This window comes from Ascaphus truei, chromosome 2 (assembly GCF_040206685.1).
Source record: "Ascaphus truei isolate aAscTru1 chromosome 2, aAscTru1.hap1, whole genome shotgun sequence".
NCBI lineage: Eukaryota > Metazoa > Chordata > Amphibia > Anura > Ascaphidae > Ascaphus > Ascaphus truei.
In genome coordinates, this window is record NC_134484.1 from 292997667 (window position 1) to 293021003 (window position 23337).

General features: G+C 44.4%; 1 protein-coding gene across 1 annotated transcript in view; it reads right to left on the reverse strand.

Annotated features, from left to right (window-relative positions):
* Window positions 1–1010: 1010 nt before the first annotated feature.
* The window catches only part of LOC142488220 (polycystin-1-like protein 1), a 128841-nt gene continuing 106514 nt past the window's right edge, over window positions 1011–23337 (reverse strand). The window contains exons 6-9 of the mRNA XM_075588593.1: window positions 11914–11994; window positions 10523–10713; window positions 10181–10415; window positions 1011–1091 (exon numbers count right to left, since the gene is read on the reverse strand). Coding sequence (XP_075444708.1) covers window positions 1011–1091; window positions 10181–10415; window positions 10523–10713; window positions 11914–11994 — 588 coding nt within the window. The remainder of the gene's footprint in view (window positions 1092–10180; window positions 10416–10522; window positions 10714–11913; window positions 11995–23337) is intronic.

Here is a 23337-nt window from a genome sequence, read left to right on the forward strand (position 1 = left end):
TTCAATGCATTTCATCATTGAGCTCCCTGTTTATAGCAGCATGAACACGATACTCGTTGTGGTGGATCGTTTTTCGAAGCAATCACATTTCATACCCCTCAAAGGCCTCCCCAATTCTGCTACCCTGGCTGATGTCTTTGTCAAGGGATCTCAGTTTGTGTCAAAATATTGGAAGGCCTTTCTCAGAGGTTGGACATTACCCTTTTCTTTTCATCAGGAAACCATCCACAGACTAATGGGCAGACCAAGAGGACAAATCAATCGCTGGAGCAGTACTTCAGATGTTTTATCTCCGATGCACAGGACAACTGGTTGGACCTGCTCCCTTGATCTGAGTTCACCCATAACTCCTTAAAAAACAAGTCCACTCTAGAGTCGCTTTTCTTTATTAATTATGGGTTCCAGCTGTCAAGTCTTTATATATCTTCTTCTGCTGTGGCCCCTTTTAACCTCCAACATCCCTGAGTTGTTCTCCGTATGCCACGCACTTTCACGCGTTCAACCACATTCCGCGCTTAACGGCTAGACGCGCTAATAGCGCTAAACAATGACTAAACAATAAAAAACGCCCACGGCGCCTAAAACGGCCGGAACACGGCCAGGAACATGCCGCATCTGCCCGCAAGTTTGAATTTAGCGCCGAAACTGCCGCAGGAGGCTAAAGGCGGCCGCCACTGTATACTGTCCGGCATCCCAGAAGCAGATTCCAGAATAAACTCTTTACAAGATTCTTGGAAAAAGATTCAGCACACTCTCCAAGAGGCTGTACGCCGTCAAACGTCACAGGCTGATCATCATCGCCGTGAGGCTCCCAAGTTCAGAACCAGGAGACAAGGTGTGGCTATCTTCCAGGAATACCAGACTGAAGACCCCTACGCTGAAGCTAGCTCCCAGATTCTTAGGCCCCTTCAGGGTTCTGGAACGGATTAATCCGGTGGCTTACCGCTTGGAACTTCCTCAGGCCATGAAAATGTTGTCATTGTTTCATGTTTCACTTCTTCAACTTGTCTTCAATAGTTCTCAGTTTCCTGATTGATCTCCCAGGCTACCACCGGGGATGGTACAAGGCCAAAAAGAGTTTGAGATCCAATCTATAATTGATTCAAGATGGTCTAGAGGATCACTTCAATTTCTCGTGCATTGGAAAGGATTTGGTCCAGAAGATAGATCCTGGTTACCTCACCATCAGGTACACGCTCCTGCTTTGTTGAAACGGTTCCATGCCAGGTTCCCACAGAAGCCATTTGGGAGTCGTCCTGAGGCCGCTTCTCAAGGGGGGAGGGGGGGTACGGTAAGGAATCAGGGAACATGTCCGTTACACTGTGTTACCTCCTTATCTGCTTCATCACAGTCCTCTGCGCTGGTTGCTGAACGTGCGCGCATCCCCGCTCTGTTTACAGAGTGTGCATGCACGCGCAGCTCTTCTAACCATGCTACAAAGTCGAGCTCTGCCCCCCTGGATGCGCCAGACTTCTATAGCGCACAGCGAACTCACATGACGCCGTGCACCGCTCCCCAGCTGCGTGGCAACTATCCTGAGTGCCCCTTGTCTCCTGCAGCCTATCCTGATCTCCGCGCCACCATTATGCCCCAGCCTCATTGGTTCCTGTGTGATATTTAAGACTCTCAGTTCCCTTCATGCTTTGCTGAGCATAACTCTTGTGACCTTGTGTTCCTGCGTTTATTTTGCCTTGCCTTGCTTTGCTTGTGCCTTGCTGTGTTCTCGGTTGCTTTACTGTGTACCGACCTGGCTTGACTATAGGACCCCTCTGAATAAAGACCCCGGCTTAACTAGTGGACCTCCTCTGGAAAAAGACCACGGCTTGACTATTGGACCACCACTGGATAACGACCCTGGCTTGTACCCGACTACCCACACCTCTCCATCCCAGAGCTCGGCTTACGGACAATCTACCACTCTCCTGGCTCCTACCCTAGACCACGGCACAACGGACATTAACCACCCCACTGGCTCCAACCCTGGACTCTGGCAAGTACTCACACTAACCCACCCTCCAGGCTTGCTCCCCCTGCTGTGGGAGCGCAGTCTTGTACTTTCCCACCTCAGTACCGGGGTCCCACCTTGTTCGTGGTAAACGCAAGCGTTACCATATTTGTATGCCTGTATATGAACTTGGGAATTTCCAAGTCCGTGGTTCGGAGAGACCAGATGGCCACCAAGCTTGGTGCCACTATGTCTGAATGAGTCCTGGACTTGAAAGTCTCAGAGATGCCAAGGTGTTAGGAAGGGCAGAGTACCGGTGTTACACTCAAGTACCCACGTCCTGACCTGAAAAAGGGCTATCCGGCAACCATTTGCCCAACCCCAGACTCTGAGGAGCCTGGTGGCTCAATATGCTAAGTGGCAGAGGTGTCAGGTTGGCGCATGCCCCTTATCAGAATTGAAATCAGTGCACGCCCGGCTTCAGAGTAGAGGCAAATCTGTGATAGGCTGGTAGAGAAATTCCCACACGCTGATTGGCTGTAGCATTTTGTGAATGGGACTCAAAATCCTACAAGAAACTTAGCAGACAATCAGGTTGTCAGATTCTAAGCACCAATACAGCAGCGGCAGATTTGAATTGACCAAAAGATGCTCAGAAATAAAGAGACGGGAGCCGGCATCAGAAAATTCAAGGCAAGACATTTTCGGGGCCAAGTTCTCAGAATAGAACGTAGCGGTCGCAGCTGGAACTACAAGCTGAAAAGAGTACCAGCATGTTTGGTACTATCTCCCGGTAAAGGGATTTTGGCAGCTCCAGAGCAGATACTGCAGTGGCGTCTGGTAACTCATGCCGAGTTGAGTTCCAGAACTTTTGCAGGTACATCCCAGTCAATGAAAGACTTTGTTTTAAGGACTACAGTATCTGAGTTAGGAAAGGTTAGTTTTTTAGCCGAGATCCCCCAGTAAGTGTGTTTTCCTTTGTATCAGAAAAAGGGGGGGAAGGAAAACACAAAATGGATGTGTCTCCTAAAAGAATTCACTATACTGCACTCCTACTTGATTTAAAATTTAACTTTTAATATAGTTTTCCATAAAACATATGTTACCAAAAACGTCGTGTATTGTGCATTAAAAATAAATTAAATTGACAGTACCTAGCGTCTGTGTCAGTGAATGTGTGTTGGAGTGGTCTCAAACGACAATTAGTAGTAGAGGCTTCAGGACACAGAACGCTACTTAGTCAGGGTATGAACCCCTCTGGGGCACCTATGAGAACAGGTACACAAGTAATAGTAAATAAACAAACGTGCACACTCAGTGACTAAGATGTGTCGTAAAACTACAGCAGTCCTGCTTAGACTTGTAAACCACAGAGCACTTGAGGATGTTAGTTATACATGTATTGTCATCCAATATATATAAAAGTGCTACTGATAGTATAGTGATGGAGGGTAAATGATTCACAGCATAGTGAAGCAAATGTTCACAGCATATTGATCATTGAATCATTCTACAGCACACTCCAAATGGTTATATCATATAAAGAGCAGGAATGCTTGTGCACTGAGTGTTAATGGAGTACCCAATTCAGATCTACATAGATAAAGCCAGGAGACTACAGAACACTACATAAAAGCAGCTCCAAGTAGGAGACTGACAACATGGCGCGTCCAACGCGTGTTTCCCTCCAGCAAAGGAGCTTCCTCAGGGACAAATTTGCTTGGGGGAGGAAGAATGAACCCTTATATACCCAAACAATACCTTGATTACAGATTGAACAGTTTATACCTGTTGCACATGCGCAGTTGGTCCGTTGTCAAACTATACCCCTCAAATTACAAAAATGCTTAATAAACCATCTGTGTAGGTTCACACACATACAGCAACAAAAGTGCTGAATTGGTGTGTAAAAACGAGTGTTTTTAGGGCTTTTATAACAGTCTGGCATAAATCGGCGAAATTTGAGTCCAATGCGCATGCGCGCGGACTCAGGAAATCCAACAGACCAGAATGAAACCCACTGCGCATGCGTGGGCACTTAGAGTAGAAATGGCCAAATCAAAATTAGTGCTATGCGCATGCGCGAATACTTGTAAATTCTAGCCCGATATACATATGACTGCACATGCGCGGAAACTCCCGAAATCCCTCATTTAGAGGCGCATGTGCAAGGGACTCAGGCAACAGTACTGCCATAGTCCAGGCATGGTGCGCATGCGTTCGGACTCCGACATTTCTGGCTAACTGCCATCTATAGTTGCGCGCAATGCGCATGCGTCGGGACTTAGAAAATTTCCACAAAATAAAAAATTGTTCATATCGCGCATGCGTCGGGACTTAGAAAATTTCCTCAAAATAAAAGATTGTTCCTATCGCGAATGCGTGGGCACTTAGAAATATTTAGCCTTATTAACAAAAAGTGTAATTTTGTTTGTTCAAACGATCTGTACATGCCCTAGATGTTGGCAAATGGGCAGGGTATTATAAAATATATGACTGATAATAGTCAATTCATAGTGGGTAAGGGTTAATGGTACCTTATGTAACTATTTTATGCAGAGTATAATTGCAAAGATTAAGTTATATATACTCCCCCATAGTGATATACTGCACAATGTGTCAGGCTTGAAGGTAGTGGTAAGATTAATAAAGAAAATAAAGAACCAACTTATGTGTATGCATATAGAAATTTTGCATAGAATTTTCATTGTATAATTATCATGCTATACACGTATGTCATACATAACGACTAAGCCCAAAAAAAAGGGTTTAGAACTTCGGTAATATAGTCAATAATTGGGGTAAATAAGTAAATATCTTTCAATATCAAATGCTGGAAAACAGCCTAGTGGACATGGAAAATAATCTGGCTGCTCATATATAAAAAATGTATATAACACATGAATAAGCCATTTAAACAACAGGAAAAGACGGGCTAGATAATAGAGTCTAAACAAAGGAACCTAGGTGATCAAATGAATGGTGTAAATGTAAACCCCTCATTGAGTCCATTGGGGCTCCTTGTTTTTAATTTAAAAATCCATTCTGCTTCAATCCGAAGCAGGGATTGGTCAATGTTACCCCCTCTCATGGGACATTTGAGCTGGTAAATGCCCATGAATTTGATGGCATTGGTATCGCCATTGTGATATTGTGTCACATGTCTGGCAACAGATGTTTCAGCAGAATGTTTAATGGAATTAATATGCTCCAAAACACGTCTGCGTAGTTGTCTGGTTGTTTTTCCAACGTATCTCTTACCACATACACATGTAATAAGATAGATAACGTTGGGAGTCCGACAATTGATGAAGCTGTCCACAGAAAAATTTGATGTATTGTCACAATTGGCGAATACTTTGCCCACATCTATGTGTCTGCATGCTTTGCACCCTTGACAGTGGTACATGCCATTGACAGGGCTCAACCAAGTTGTAGTTCTGGAGCATTGGAAATGGCTGTTCACTAATGAGTCCCATAGGTTTTTGGACCGCCTGCTGGTAATCATGGGTCTAGGGCCTATAACCTGTGCCAAATCATCATCGGCCTGTAGGAGATGCCAATGTCTGGTAAATATCTTTTTAATGGCCCACCAAAGTTTGTTAAAGGTGCCAATGACTCTGATTGTACTATCCTTAGGTTTTGTCTTATTTCTAGACAGGAGAGAGGCCCTATCGCTATGCAATGCCCGATGGTAAGCTTTATTCAATGTTTTAATGTGATAGCCACGGTTGAGGAATCTAGACCGAAGTTCTTTAGATTGTATTATAAATTCTTCGGTCGTAGAGCAGTTCCTCCGAAGTCGGAGATACTGACCAATGGGGATGCCACTTATGAGGCTTCTAGGATGCTGGCTCTGCGCTAGTAACAGACTATTAGTCGCAGTGCTTTTCCTATAGACCTTTGTCTGGATGTTACGTTCACCATCAATGTATATATTCAAATCTAAGAATGTTATTGAGGTGGTACTTAGCACTGTCGTGAGCCTCAAATCCACTGTATGCACGTCTGTTTCAATGGAATAAATGACAATTTGTTTTACTCCCTGGTTTATCAGATGGTAGGGTCTCACATAATATTGCAATCTTCCTCAAACGTATGGTGTAGATAGATGGTTATTTTTTCTCCCGCGGTGCAGAGCTCCAATGTATCAGTACATGCAGCACAGTGGGTAAGTTCTATATAAAATGAGAGAAACAGCAGAATAGTGCAGGTGGTAAAAGCAATGTAATGGGGCAAATACACATAAGCCAAATACACACTCACAGTTTAGCCCTAGAAATCAGGAATTAAGAAACAAGTAGAGGGGTGCCAAATAGCTGTTGGACGTAGATTCACGGTCAGCGGTTCCTGGAGGGTCTCTCCGATGCTCAAAACAGGGAGATGATGCGCTGTCAGCTCCCCAGGCATTTGAGAGTCTCCTCCTCCAGTCCAATGATGTAACGGGCGTGATGACATGACGGCGTTTGTTCCAACAGCTGACCCTCCGCTCCTGTTTGACATTAGACTCTCAGAAGCTTGGGGAGCTTACGGCACATCATCTTCTTGTTGTGAACGTCGGAGAGACCTGTGGAGACCCACCGGGAACCGCTGACTGTGACTTGTTTCTAAATGCCTGATTTCTAGGGCTAAACTACACCATACGTTTCAGGAAAATTGCAATATTATGCGAGACCTGACCATCTGATATTTTCACTTGCACTATACTGTACAATTTTCTCTGCTCTTTTTGCCAGCTCTTAGGAGGGTCTTACGAGAGTTGAGTGAAGGCAACAATGCTTATAATACCAACTAACAGTGTGGTTTTCCTTACCAGCACTATTACTAGTTTGATTATCATTACTAATATATTTTTTAACTTGCATTTATTAATGTTGGAAACACTTTTGGGCCTATACTCTAAGCGTTCATAAACCACTTATCGAGCACTTATTGGCCAAAATTTCTACTACGATTCTGTAAGCATCGATAAGTGGGTGATAAAAGAATAAAAATCGCCAACATTATGAAAAAAAAAAAAAAAAAACGCTAGCGAGCAGCGAAAAGCTACTTATCAGAAGGTTCTGAAACTCACGTAATTCTAGTAGTTGCAATTAGGTTATTGAGGCCTATCTCGGCTATAGAATGGCGAGTTTCTTCCAAAATCCTCACACCAGGAAAAGTTGGCGTGAAGGTGGCGAGAACCTGCTAAGAAGCAGCAAGACGGGACTTAGGGGAAAAAAATGCTTTTTTTCAGCATATGATTGATGCCGGGAGTCTCCAGAGCCAATACATATTAATATCAGCACTAGAGAAACCCTGCAAGAGCCCCATGCAATAAAAATGCATTTACAGGCAACTTTATTACCTTAGCGGCTAACCGCTAAGGCAATGAAGGGGTTAACCTCTCCCGCTACCCACCATGGGCCAAAAAACTCCTTCACCCACCCCCGCTACCCACAATAAACACCAATACCCACCTCCTGTACCCCCACATGATTGATAAAAGAGGCCGCAGGGATCCTTAGGTGGTCCCTGCGGGTGACTGTGGGCCCTAGTGTGGTCCCCGCGGGTGTCCGTGGTCCTCAGGTTGTCTCCGCGGTTGTCTGGCGGCCCCTCGGGTCACAATGGGTCCCTGCTGGCCTGCGGTACCAATCCCCCCTACCCAAACACATACGGTAATGGGCAAAATAAGCTTACCTTTCTAAAAAGATGTCCAAACTTTTTTGAACAAAACTATTGTATCTACCATCACAGTCTCCATAGGTAATGAATTCCACATTTTAACTGCCCTTACTGTAAAGAAAACTTTCCTTTGTTGCTGGTGAAATCTCCTTTCCTCCAACCTTAAGGGATGACCCTGAGTCCTTTGGGATGAATAATTCATTTGAAAGCTCCTTGTACTGTCTCCGAATATATTTGTATATAGTTAAATCCCCTCAGGCGCCTCTTTTCTAATATAAATAAATCAAATTTAGCTAGCCTCTCCACATAAGTTAGATTGTCCATCCCCTTTATTAATTGGGTGGTTCATCTCTGCACTCTCTAGTTCCATAATGTTATTTCTAAGGAGTGATGCACAAAATGATACTCCATATTCAAGGTGTGGTCTCACCAATGCTTTATAAAGGGACATAATAATGTTTACTTACTTTCCATTCATTCCCTGTTTAATGCAAGACAAGATTGTCACAGTAGACCAGGGCTTACCAAAAAAATAATACCGGGATTCTGGACTGAGCATACAAACACACAATACTTCACAATTACAGTCAATATACACTTAATGGGATGGGGAAACTAAATAAAATGTCCACGAAACGAAACAAAGTCTCTGGGCACCCCTGCATGCATGCAAGTGGTTGCGCGATGTACAGTAAGACGTGCAACAGTCCTTGGCTAGGGGCACAACTTGCCAGCCCGCTATCTCTGCCAAAAGAAAGTTTTTCGTAAGGTCCTTACAAGATTCGTTCGGAATCATTAGCTCAAACGAATTCTGTAAGAGGGGTGTAATTCTTCGTTACGGTGTAGTTAACCGCTCACACTCCGGAACCACTGACGCTGAACTGGCACGCTTCTTGGTAAATCTGTGATTAATCTGACTGAGACTGGGCTGCAGTTTATAGGGTTAAGGGTCCTATACCTAACATATACACCCAATCCTCTCGTGAGAATAATTTTCCCCACCTATCCCTGACTTGCCAGTATTTTACAAAAAGGTCAGAAGTTGCTTCCCAGTTAGCACAGAGCATGTGCTAACCTCACACCTGAGCTCCTTACCATACCGGGCCCAACACTTTACCTGGTGAAAGTAAGTCTGGGGTTTGGCTACCAAGTGTGAAGTGCCCATACTTCCCACCGGTATCGGACAATTAACAATATCCTGACCCCCCTAACACATAGGGTCTCTGAGGCTTTTCAACTCCGAACTTCTCATAGACACTGGGGCACCAACTCAGCAGGGTGCCTTTTAAAGTTCAGAGATGAAAAATCCCTCAGCTCATTCATCCATAACATATGGGCATGTTAATGGATTCATTGCCGGACCGGCAGGAAAGGGTTTCCTGCTTTTGCATTTAAATCACCATTGGAATACAGTTTATGTATAAATGTATGTTCTGTATATGCAACAAATATAAAACTCATATGTATATTCATTGTTTCTTTTTACCTATCTGTACTCCAAAAAATGGAGTGCTAGCTCTTTCCTAGTGCAAGTTATCCACTTAATTGAAGGGGCTCTGTAATGTGGGTTGCGGTTTGACCTATAATCGGTCTGAGTTACAAGCCGACATACAGTACAATGTATCCGTGCTGGGTTTGACGCGCCCCACCAATTCACCTTCAACGGCAGGATACCATGTATCAAGCAGGCAATTCAGCTAGACCGCAGACCACATATTCAATTGACTCTGCGGTTTCAACGTCTGTGGTCTGGAAACTGATACCTATCTATAATGCAGCTACTTCTTCAATTTAGCGCATGGCACAGCGCTAGTGGCTTTCCCTTATGCCGCAAATACAGTTAACACATTTCTCATTCATTCATACTACTGCAGCTAACTTGTGAGCTGCAAAACGGGGGCAATAAAGGTAGTGTAGGGGAAAACATGGTATTAGGTTGACAGTACATTTTAACCCCTTCTGTCCCAACCTGGTTTAGGGTTAACCAGCCGGGCATAATAACTTTATTATTGGCCTGGTTAACCCTTTCACCGCCGCAATGCCAGCATCCCTGCAAAGTTTACATTTCCATGTCACGTGACGCAGGAGATTTAAACAATGCAGGGAGATATTGGCATCCCAAACCGGGGCCTGTAACTTGGGAAGCAGTGGGTCCCCAAAGCTGAAATTAATGCGGTTCAGCTCCAGATACCCCCTGCTTCAATATTGTGCATTTAAAATAAAATAAAAACAGCGCAGTCATATGTAAGAGCTGTGCATGGAGATGTAGCTCTGTCTGTGAAGCTCTTACAGACTGCAGACAGATCGCAGGGGCAGAATTTAGAAAAAGACAGAGATAAAGGCACTGTTATCCTGAGCGGTTTGGCATTTTCCTACCTCACGGTTTCTGATTTTCGATAACGCTTTCTGAATATCGTGATAATAAATGTCAGCCCGTGTGATAGGATCATGCCAAAATGTTTGATTTGGCAGTCAGAAAATCAAAGCTACTAAAATAGGCCCCATGTGGTCGGTCTGTCTGTCTGTCTCTCTCCAAATATAAATATAGTAAACTGATTCACAGGAGTTTACCTCAAATGCCATAGTGAAATAATCCAAGATAGTGGTAATGCGGTAGATTCTGACAGACTCAATTAATGATGATGTAATTAAGCCACCTGATTCTGGCATTTCAGTTAGCAGGGATATCATGGTAAAAAGATTAGTTGGAGGATTATAAAGGGCAAACTGTACGGTGAGTGCTCTTGTCCTCCTCTCTATCCATCGGTGATTCCTTATATTAAGTAGAGCTGAATTAGCTTCAGTTCTAATGAATGAAGAGAGTTAAAGACAAGAATTTAGTACACAAAGTAAGATAAAATAACTGTCTATGTTTCACATTCAATGTTTGTGAATTCCACCTTACTATCTTACCTTGACCTACCAAGGGTCACTACAAATCCTCTGCCATTGTAGCACTGAGCCTTCCCACACTGGTGATATATTTTATCCTCGAGTCCCACAGTGTTCTTAATGTCTGATATGTTAAGCATGTCAGTTTCTTGTACTGCTAGACTGTATGAGGAAATACAGTCTGGAATAATAGATTCAAATAAGGAAGGAACCTGTTGAGAAATGGTAAGGCAGTTTGATAAATACGTACTAAAAATTTAATGAAGGTAAATATTATACCAATATAAACGGTGTAAGTAATTTTTTCACACTTGTCCTGCAGATTTACAAATGAAAGAGGTACTCCCAGGTTTCACCAACTACAATGTAGCAAACCTAACAGTCTTCAGTGCCAATGTGACACGTGGTCACGCAACTGTAGCAACACCAAAGGATTAACACTGTTGGGGTCCCACAAAATGGACACACGTTGCTCTATCGTGGCAGTACTGTCTCCGGTACCAGGGACTTTTGCTTGTTAATCTGTGTCGCCAAGGACAGCAAGTCTTGCTACTTCTGTATGTTTGTACACGTGGTCATTTATGGCCCATAAATTAGCTCAAATAGTGATAAGAATATGTTTTCTTATAGCATACCACCTATCAATATGGCTCTGTTACCTGCCAAATCTCATAAGGAGAGCTATTGTAACATTTGGGTTTACCTTGTTCGAAGTCAATGTTATTTCCACTAAGCTACTCCTTTTACCCTACCAATGACCCCTTTCAAAGCACACAATGGAAGGTATGTATTAAAATTGTGCCATTTGCTCCAAAAACACTGAGCAAATATTTGCATCTGCTTCAATTTACATAGTGGCATATATATGAATATTTTAAATCTTGCTTCTTAGGCTAAGGCCACACAGCCTTCGCCCGCGTGGGGGCATGCAAAGGCTGTGATGTCACCCGCGTGAGGTGCTGTGACACGCCGTGGGGGCATGCCTAGGGGTGTGACGGAGCTGGTTCACCCTCATTGGGCGAACCGCTCACGTGACCTGCCTTTGCGCCAAGAAATCAATTTCAACTGATTTATTGTGCAACGCGCGCCCCCTTCGACTGCCGTCTGTGCGGTATATGGGTGCAATGAATGCCTTTAGGCAATGTGATCGCGCCCCGCACAGATGCCTCCCCGCAGTCTGCATATAGCACCCATTTGTGCTAAATTAAAAAAATAAAGATGATAAACTAGCAATGGAACATAATTGCTTTCAATAGTTTGTAGAGTATTATATTTCAAAAATTAAACATTGTTTGATTGTCCTGTGCTTTGACATCAATATTTCCATACTTAAATGTTTTATGTCACATTTTAGTCATCACTGAAGACACCATACTCTCATAATAAACTTGTAAACAATCATATTTTCTTACCTTGCAGTTAGAAATATTTGAAATTCTTAATTGTCTTAGTATAGGTGTGCCAATTAGATAGAATTGTCCTCCATGTCCAGCCTATAATGTTGTATATGAAATCAAGTAAGAAGTGAAATACAATTCCATGCTACAGCTCTACATTTATCAATACATGCATCATTGTTCATTTATTGTGCCAGTTATGCGTAGCGTCCCTGACTATAGCTGTGTGTATTGATTAAACTACCTAGACAACAACAGCAGTAGCAAGAGATACAGGAATGGACTGTGTGTTACTGGGAATGTACTAATCACAGAGCAGCAGCAGATAGACTAACTCCCATAACCCTCTGCTCTGACCATGTCACGTGCACATAGGAGCATGCGACTTGGTCAGACCAATGAATTAGAATTAGGCAGAAAGTCAGTTAGGCAGTTGATCAGAAAGGTCAGTTGGTCTGAGGGAAGCAAAATGTGATGAAGTGAATCAAGGGAGAGAGATAACACTCATCCCTGAGAAGGAAATAACACCTAAATCCTATCTGCAAGAAGCAGGGATTCTCCATAAGGACTGCGATACAGACAGACTTGTGTGCTTCCCCTGTTAAGAGGCACAGATTTACCAACTGTATAAAACTGCAGATTGGCCGCTCCCCACGGGACCGAACCGCCCGAGCCCACAAAAGGGCAGTAGAAGCGTGAGTAACCTGACACAAAGGAGCAATCTTCGCAAGTACAATTGCCTATGGGGAACCCAGCATATAAGCAGCTGGCCCCTAACGTTGCTCATCAAACATTGGGGCTAACCAGTAACTGGGGCCCAGGGATATCGCTGGGACAATTGCGCAAGCGCTGGGTACTGGGAAGGGTTATTTTATAAATTGTTTTTAAATCTGTGTTAAGGTTATAGGGCAGTGGCCTCTCACACTGTTATACCACGGGTATGGTTTGGTCCTCCTGTGTCTGGTTTGATGTCTGATTTTAGTGCACTGTTATAGCAAGATAGAAAAGGGGAGGTGAACTCAGGCCCCCACCCTCGAGATATATATATATATACACACATGTAGAGGTATCAGTCCGCCCCTATTAGTCTACAGCTACTGACAGCCCCGCGCGTGGTGCCTTTGTAACATCGCCGGAAGAAGAGATCAGTGTATCTCGAAAGCTCGCACAAATAAAAGCATTTCGTTAGCCACAGAACGGTATCATCTATTTATTTTTTTATTTTATATATATATGACAAAAGAAACAAACAAGAGTGAAGTAGCGCCTCTAATATATCCTGAACAAGGCTATTAAATTGAAGAACTAATTAACCCAACCGTGAAAGCGTTTAGTGCGGTGATGTGATGACAGCAAATTATACCTGCTAAAACCTATAATCTCAGAGTTGGTGTAATGTTAATTTAACACAATACTATCAATTAAAAATAAACCATATATTCAATAATAATAACATAAAAAATGTAAAAATGATTGAAAAAAAACCTCTGAAAAAACAAAGTTCCGTTCCAAAAGCAATGACATCCAGGTATTGGCAGCCCGTTTCAAAGGGATCACTACTCCCTAAATATATCTGTGAAAAAAAGAGAAACGAAAACAGGCGCACACCTAGTGCATTAACGTAATAACAAATGTTTTATACACTGGCGACACACTTTATTCGAGCTCGGCTAGTCCCACGAATTCGGGTATACCCGGGTGTATTGAGGTTTGTGACTGTTTTCTGCCCGAGTGCATTGGGTTATTTTCCAGGCAGGGATTGAAGCATTTTATTCCCGCTGGCTGCAATACTGCACAGTATATATATATATACTGCATTACAATTCATGAATTTATGCCATCTGGTAGACACGCGAAGCATTGCAGCCTATTAAATCCTAATCATTATAATTTAACAGATCAGCCGCCCGTCAGCCAGGCATGAACCCAGGCTGGGAAGGCAAACGCAACGGGGCTTGTCAGAGGTGAGGAGCGGCGTATTCCAGGTATCTGCCAGGTACATACTGGGTATTTGCTCGAATAAAGTGTGTCGGTGCAGTAGAACTTAAAATCAAGCAAATGCCCACTCACAAGAGTACTGAAAAAATAAGCAGGTATGAGATTGGCTCTCATGTGCCAGCAACGCTGTCCAATAGAGATGATGGTGTCCTCTCATGCCTCTCCTCCGTGTTACCGGATGGCCGGAAGTGAAGTCCTTCCAACTCGGTGCTCCATTTGAGGTGTCCCTCCGGGAACCAGCAGCTTGACTGAAGCTGTCACTTGCCCATGATCTTGGTGCTGTTGGAGGAGAGACGCTGGTTCCTGGTCCCCCGTGCTATTGTTGCCGGCACCAAGACTCTGAAGCTGCTGGTTCCCGGAGGGACACCTCAAAGGGAGCACCGAATTGGAAGGACTTCACTTCCGGCCATCCAGTAACACGGAGGAGAGGCACGAAAGGACGCCATCTTCTCTATTGGACAGCGTTGCTGGCACATGCGATCCAATCTCATACCTGCTTATTTTTTCAGTACTCTTGTGAGTGGGCATTTGCTTGATTTTAAGTTCTATAAAACATTTGTTATTACGTTAATGCACGAGGTGTGCGCCTGTTTTCTTTTCTCTTTTATATATATATATATATATATATATATATATATATATATATATATATATGTATCATTAAAAAACAGACAAATGCCCACTCACAAATCAAATGGAAATAACAAGCAGTTATGAGATTGGCCCTCATAAGCCTCCGGTAGCGTCTGGAACAGCAATCGAGTCTTCTCCTACACACGTGTTGCGCAGTCTCCTTCACCGGAAGTGACGTCCTCCCGGCGTGTGCCCCGCAACAAGGGCGTGGCTGAGACGGAGGAGGCACTTTCCCACTGAACTCAGTGCACTGCGGATGCAGTATTGAGAGCGGCAAGCCAGACCAGAAGGAGCGGGCAGATCTCCACTATTCCTGGCGGTGCAGCAGCCAAAACGAAGTAGGCGAAGTCTGAGGCTCCCGGAGGGATTTCCTGTTGCGGGGCACACGCCGGGAGGACGTCACTTCCGGTGAAGGAGACTGCGCAACACGTGTGTAGGAGAAGACTCGATTGCTGTTCCAGACGCTACCGGAGGCTTACTGCACCGACACACTTTATTCGAGCAAATGCCCAGTTTGTACCTGGCAGATACCTGGAATGCGCCGCTCCCCACCTCTGACAAGCCCCGTTGTGTTTGCCTTCCCAGCCTGGGTTCATGCCTGGCTGACGGGCGGCTGATCTGTTAAATGATAATGATTAGGATTTAATAGGCTGCAATGCTTCGCGTGTCTACCAGATGGCATAAATTCATGAATTGTAATGCAGTATATATATATATACTGTGCAGTATTGCAGCCAGTGGGAATAAAATGCTTCAATCCCTGCCTAGAAAATACCTCAATGCACTCGGGCAGAAAACAGTCACAAACCTCAATACACCCGGGTATACCCGAATTCGTGGGACTAGCCGAGCTCGAATAAAGTGTGTCGCCAGTGTATGAGGGCCAATCTCATAACTGCTTGTTATTTCCGTTTGATTTGTGAGTGGGCATTTGTCTGTTTTTTAATGTTCCATAAAATCATTGTTTTACTTTAATGCACTAGGTGTGCGCCTGTTTTTTTCTCTTTTTCTCTCATAGGTATTTCCAAGGGAGTTGTGATCCCCTTCAAACGGGCTGCCTGTATCTGGTTGCTATTTATTGGAACGGGACTCTATGTTTTTTAAGGTTTTGTTTTGGTATCTATCTTAGATTTTTAATATTATTTTTACATTTTTTAATATACTTTTTAAAATATTTTTCACAGCATTTTTTTCATTAAAGTTTTTTTATATTATATGTATTATACCTAGCAACATAGGATCCACTTTTTATTATTACCCCCCCCCTTGGCCACCCCATTGGTTGTATCAACACAGTAGCATACTCACTCACAGTTAGGCAGGTTGTTATAATAGGCGCTCCTTAATATTTTTGTTTTATATATGTATGTATGTATGTGTGTGTGTGTGTGTGTGTGTGTGTGTGTGTGTGTGTGTGTGTGTGCACATATATATATACACGGAAATAGCCATGTTAGTCCAGTTGCGATAATGCAGCCTAAAGGAGTTCTTCAGTATTACCTTTTTTATTGGTCACAGAACTCACGAAAGCTTGTCCTATGACAAATTGTTAGTCCAAATAAAAAAGGTATCACCTAAAACTGAAGAACACACACACACATACTGTACATACATAAATATATAAATAAAGAGGGGTTACAAACATTAACTGCAATGTGTAGTAATTGCATTAATTAAAATTTCATGGATTCTCAATAATGATACATAATAGCTGTGCACACAACACAGTGTAAAACGTTTCTTAAAATAGCATCCCTAAGAAAAGGCATTAACAGCAAAAAAACGGTGGCTGTTATATGATCTTTTAAAATATTGCATGAAAGTTTGGAACAACTTAGTATAGGCCTTATCAGTGGAAAGCTATTAATGATAATTTCAAAATGCATTTCCGATAACATATATATATATATATATTTGAACTCAGAATGATAAGACTCCAAAACAAGTGGACTTAATGTAAAAATGGATAATGAAAAAAGGATTGCAATAGAAAGTAAGGTCAAACCTAAAAAGTTCTTAAAGTACCTTAATAACAAAAAAATGAGAAAAGAAAATATAGGACCATTTCAGTGTGAGATGGGTAGGCAGATTATTGGAGATAAGGAAAAAGCTGAGGTGTTAAACAAATTCTTTGCCTCTGTGTTTACCAGGGAAGAATCAAGTTCAATAGTAGTGCCGCAGGAGGAAGCCACAACCTCCATATTAATGAACAATTGGTTAACTGAGGAAGAAGTTCATAAGCGACTTGAAAAAATTTAAGTAAATAAGACACCAGGCCCCGGTGGCATACATCCAAGAGTTCTCAAGGAGTTAAGCTCAGTAATAGCCAAACCATTATATTTAATATTCAAGGACTCCATTTCCACAGGCTCCTTACCACAAGATTGGCGTAAAGCAGATGTGGTGCCTATATTTAAAAGGGAGCTAGTTCACAACCGGGAAATTACAGACCTGTAAGCCTGACTTCAATAGTAGGGAAACTACTTGAAGGTTTAATACGGGATAATATTCAGGAATACCTTATGGAAAACAAAATTATTAGTAATAGTCAGCATGGAATTATGAAGGATAGATCTTGCCAAACTAACCTTATTTGTTTCTTTGAGGAGGTAAGTAGGAATTTAGACCAGGGTTATGCAGTTGATGTGGTCTACTTAGATTTTGCAAAGGCTTTCGATACGGTTTCACACAAGAGGTTGGTGTACAAAATAAAGAAAATTGGACTCAGTAATAATATATGCACCTGGATTGAAAACTGGTTAAAGGACAGACAACAGAGGGTTGTCATAAATGGAACTTTTTCAGGTTGGGCTAAAGTCGTGAGTGCAGTACCTCAGGGATCGGTACTGGGACCCCTGCTTTTTAACTTATTTATTAATGACCTTGAGGTTGACATCGAGAGCAAAGTCTCTATCTTTGCTGATGATACTAAATTGTGGAAGGTAATAGAATCAGAGCAGGATGTAATTTCTCTTCAGAAGGACTTGGAGAGACTGGAAACGTGGGCAGGTAAATGGCAGATGAGGTTTAATACAGATAAATGTAAGGTTATGCATTTGGGATGCAAGAATAAAAAGGCGGCATACAAATTTAATGGAGATATATTGGGGGAATCTTGATGGAGAAGAATTTAGGAGTGCTTGTAGACAGCAGACTTAGCAATAGTGCCCAATGTCATGCAGTAGCTGCAAAGGCAAACAAGATCTTATCTAGCCTCAAACGGGCAATGGATCGAAGGGAAGTAAACATAATTATGCCTCTTTACAAAGCATTAGTAAGACCACACCTTGAATATGGAGTACAATTTTGGGCACCAATCATAAGAAAAGACATTATGGAACTAGAGAGAGTGCAGAGAAGAGCCGCTGAATTAATAAAGGGGATGGACATTCTAACTTATGAGGAGAGGCTAGCTTTCACGCCTTATGCCCGCAAACCTGGCAAGACCCCAATACTGAGGTGGGAACGGTATTACACCACACACCCACAGCAGTGGGAGCGAGCGCGGAGGGTGGTATAGCGTTGCTGGGCCTGTTGGAAAAGTGGTTAGGATACTTGCAACGTCTTGTAGGGTTAAACGTACGAATGGATAATGCCCGTGCACAAAAGTCCAGGGGTACAGAGAGCAGAGTAGTCGACGTTCATAAGCCAAGTCCAAGGATTCCAGAGGTCAGCAAAGTAGAGTTCGTAGCAAGGTTCAAGGGTTAAAGAGAGCAGGGTAGTCCAGGACGAGCAGGGATCAAAGCCAGGGAAATCCAAAGTAACACAGGAGCAGGTACAAGCAGGAACACAGAGGGAGCAAAGCATAGGACTGCACACACAGGGATAACAGGAACTATGCAGAGCGATGATAGAGAGGACAGACAGGGATTATAAAGGAAGACACACCAATGAGAGAGAGGGGAGGAGCAGAGAGAGAAGTGGGAGACAACAGGGATAGGTCAGGAGGAGAAGAGGAGGAGACAGAGGGGTCAGAAAGGGTGATGGCTTGCAGGAAATGAGAGGAGGAGTCGGGAGAGTGACAGGCCTTAGAAGAGGGGCATGTGCGCACGCCCTCTAAAAACTGAGAGTGCTCGCGCACAGGCTGCGTCACGAGACGCGCGGAGCACCGCGGGCACACCAGCGGAGGGAAGCGGAGGAATGGAGGGGATCGCCACCAGAGGTGAGGAAATAGCAGCGGGCATTGAGAGAGTCTGGGAGCGGGGAGCGTTGCCGCAGGGGCTCGGGGACCGCGTGGGTGAGCGAGACTTGCGGGGCATGCGCTGAGGCAACGGGGCTGCATGAGAGGTAGAAAAAGCGGGACAGGAGTGGGTAAGCACAGGGTGGTTGGCAAGGGAAGGGACAGAGGGAGAGATAAGGGGAAGGAATCCCCTGAAACATCACAGTATCCCCCCCCCTTGAGGATCAATCTCCGAGCGATCCAACCAAGGCTTTTGTGGAAACTTTTGGTGGAATAGTTGGAGTAATCTTGGGGCATGGATACGACGTGCTGGTACCCACGAACGTTCTTCCGGACAATAGCTCTTCCAGTGGACCAGGAACTGGAGTTTGTTTTTTGACCAGCGGGAATCAATGAGGGATTTGACCTCGTACTCCTGTTGTCCGAGGGTGTAGACTGGGTTGGGTTTCCGAGAGGGAACAGGAAAATAAGAACTTTGCACAAAGAGTTTAAGGAGGGAAGCGTGAAACACGGAAGGAATCCTCATGGTGGGAGGCAGGTCAAGACGGTAAGCAACTGGGTTAATCTTCTCTAAGATCTTGAATGGGCCCAGGAATCTCGGAGATAGTTTAGGTGAAGGCGTCTTAAGCCTGATATTCTTTGAGGATAACCACACCCTGTCACCATGTTTGAAAGAAGGCCCAGGTTGACGATGACGATCCGCCTTGGTCTTTTGTTTGGCAACCGCAGATTGTAGAGTTTTGAGGATTTTTTTCCAAGATTCCTGTAGATTAGCAACATGAGAGTCGGCCGCAGGAACGCCCGAAGGAAAAGGCGAGACAGGAAGGCTACTGGGGTGGAAACCGAAGTTAATAAAAAAGGGAGACTCTTGAGTAGACTCATTTTTGAGAGAATTGATAGCAAATTCGGCCCATGGCAAGAGATCCACCCAGTTGTCCTGTGAATCAGATACAAAGCATCTTAGATATTGTTCTAGAGTTTGATTCATCCTTTCGGTTTGACCATTGGTTTGAGGATGGTATCCTGAGGAAAACAAGAGAGAGATTCCGAGTCTCTGGGAAAATGTCCGCCAGAATTTAGAGATGAATTGAGATCCACGGTCAGAGACAATAGAAATGGGAACGCCATGTAATCTGAAAATTTCTTTTGAAAAAACATCAGCCAGAGTGGCAGAATTAGGGAGACCCTTGAGGGGAATAAAGTGTGCTTGTTTAGAGAACCTGTCCACTATGACCAGAATGGTGTTCCTTCCTTTGGAATTGGGCAATTCGACAATGAAATCCATCGAGATATGCTTCCAGGGTTGTTCCGGAATGGGAAGAGGTAAGAGAAGTCCAGACGGTTTGTGATGGAGTGTTTTACTCTGGGCACATACAGGACAGGCACTAGTAAAGTCGAGAATATCTTTGTTCATCTTTACCACCAAAATGTCCGTTTAATGAGATCTGCTGTCCTTTTAAAGCCTGGATGACCGACTGCTCTAGAAGAGTTAACCCAAAGTAAAATTTTATGGCGAAAGCATGGAGCTGCGTATAAGCGCCCTTCTGGTACCCTGAACCTGCTGGGAATGTGAGCTTGAGCTTTGTTGATTTCATCCAACACATCGAAGTTGTTAGCGGAAATTATATATTTGGCAGGAAGAATAGGTTCCGTGGTTTCACTAGCTTCGGTTTCTGTGGCGAACTAACGAGAGAGAGTGTCCGCTTTGACATTTTTGGTACCAGGAATATATGAAATGGTATAGTTAAAGTGGGAAAAGAAGAGCGACCACCGAGCTTGGCGGGATCCCAGACGTCGGGCCCCCTCGATATACATCAACGTTTTGTGGTCAGTGAGGATAGCAACTGGTTCCTTGGTACCCTCCAAAAGGTGCTTCCATTCTTGGAGAGACAGTTTTATGGCCAAAAGTTCACGATTACAAACGTCATAATTCCTTTCGGCAGAAGAAAATTTCCACGAAAAAAACCCCACAGCGGTGGAATTTCTCTTGGGGGGAAGTCCTCTGGGAAAGAACTGCGCCAGCTCCCACGTCCGAGGTGTCGACCTTCAAAGTTAAGGGGAGAGAGGTGTCCGGATTGCTTTCTTGAGTACCTCAAAAGCAAGAATAGCCTCCGGGGACCTGGAAATGGTATCGGCGCCCTTCTTGGTCAATGCGGTGATGGGCAGAGCAATAGAATAATTTTTTTTAATGAATTTCCTGTAATAGTTGGCAAAGCCGAGAAAACGCTGCACAGCCTTGAGTGAATTAGGCAGCGGCCAATCGAGAACAGCTTTTAGTTTTTCTGGATCCATGGAGAAGCCTTGGCTGGAGATGATATAGCCTAAGAAGGCAGTAGAGGTCTGGTGGAACAAACACTTCTCCATCTTGGCATATTGGAGATTAGAACAGAGCCTAGAAAGCACTAGTTTGGTATGTTGAATATGTTCCTCCAGGTTTTTAGAGAAAATAAGAATGTCATCCAGATAGACTATGACAAATGTTCCCAATACATCGCGGAAGATGTCGTTCATGAACTCTTGAAAAACGGCAGGAGCATTGCATAAACAAAAGGGCATAACAAGATATTCATAGTGTCCTAATCATGTATTAAATGCTGTTTTCCACTCGTCCCCCTCCCTTATGCGAATGAGATTATAGGCACCTCTTAAGTCAAGCTTTGAGAAGATAGAGGCCCCCTGGAGCCGATCGAACAGTTCAGAGATAAGCGGAAGGGGGTACCGGTTCTTCACCGTGATCTTATTGAGTCTGCGAAAGTCAATGCACGGCCTAAGTGATCCATCCTTCTTCTTCACAAAGAAGAAGCCAGCCCCAGCAGGGGAGGTAGAGTTGCGGATGGATCTTTTCTCCAAATTTTCTTGAATGTAGGACGTCATGGCCTCGGTCTCCGGGACGGAGAGGGAGTATGACTTAGACTTAAGCAGGATGGTCCCAGGAATCAGATCGATAGGACAATCGTACGGGCGATGGGGAGGTAGAACTTCTGCTTGTACCTTGTTGAACACATCCAAGTACTCATGATACACGGTAGACAGGATCGATAGATTAGAAGGAATGGAATCCAGGCCGGCAAGTACTGCAACAGGAGACACTGCAGGAACAGTATCTGCAGACGAAGGCCACTGGAGAGGCAGAGTACCGGTCCAGTCAATGCACGGATTGTGGAGTTGAAGCCAAGGCAATCCTAAAATAAGTTGGATGGAAGGAGATTGGAAAATATCGAAGATTATTACCTCCTTATGACCGTCGGTCAAGGTCAGTGTGAGAGGAATAGACTCCCAAATGATAAATGCAGGCTGAAGTGGTCGGCCGTCGATGGCCTTGAGGCCAATGGGAGTTTTCCTTCTGACCATGGGAATTTGATTCTCCGAAGCGAACTTCTGGTCCAGGAAGTTACCACCAGATCCCGAATCGATGAAAGCTTCTACCTGCAAGAAAATGTTCGGACCCTCTAAAGTAGCAGGAAGCAGAAACTTCTTTGGGAAAGCTTCGGGGAGAGAGGGGCAAGGAGAGACAGTACCCAGTAGAATCCCCTCTACCTTTACTGGGTGTGCCCGTTTCCCGGTTTCAAGGGACAATTCTGGAGACGATGTTCCGGAGAAGCACAGTAGAAGCAAAGTCTATTCAGACGACGTCGCGCTCTCTCCGTGGCCCGAAGTTGCTGACTGCCGACCTGCATCGGCTCCGGAACCCCTAGTGCCAGGAGGGGTGTTGTAGGCGACCTGTGAGAGACAACAGAAGAAGGGGAGCGAGAACAGTGCCTCTCGTGCCGTCGCTCCTGAGTACGCTGATCCATGCGTACGCTCAGGGTAATCAACTCCTCCAGGGACGAAGGCCGGGCATGAGTAGCCAGATCGTCTTTCAAGGTATCTGAGAGTCCATGCCAGTACACAGCGGGGAGTGACTCATCATTCCATTGGGTTTCTGCAGCTAGCGTACGGAACTCAATGGTGTATTTGGCAGCAGATCTTCGGGCCTGCGAATTATGAAAAAGAAAGAAAGCAGCTGTCTCGCGCCGTGCAGGAGTATCGAATACTAGTTGAAACTCGCGTCTGAAGAGAGGGTAATCTTGCGTTAATTCGCTTTTGCGCTCCCATAGGGGGGAGGCCCAGGCGAGAGCGTCTCCGGTGAGCAAGGCATAGATATACGCTACCTTAGCACGACCAGTGGGAAACAGGGAGGGGGACATCTCGAATTGCACCTCGCATTGGTTTAAGAAACCGCGGCATAGCGATTAGGTGAAGGAATACGGGGCCCAGGGCTGGCATAGGTTGTGGCAACCGGTGGCGTTGGAGCCATGGGACTCTCCTGTGGGGAGAACTTGGCCAATTGCTGGGAGACTGCAGACAACTGGTTACTTACAAATTGTAAGGCCTCTATAGAAATACCTGTACCCACCTCAGGGGGGTCTGCGTTTGTTGGGCTCTGCATAATGTCATGCCTGTATGCCCGCAGACCTGGCCAGACCCCAATACTGAGGTGGGAACGGTATTACACCACACACCCACAGCAGTGGGAGCGAGCCAGGAGTGTGGTATAGCATTGCTGGTCCTGTTGGAAAAGTTGTTAGGATACTTGCGGGTGCGCGAGACTTGCTGGTCATACGCTTAGGCAACGGGGCCGCATGAGA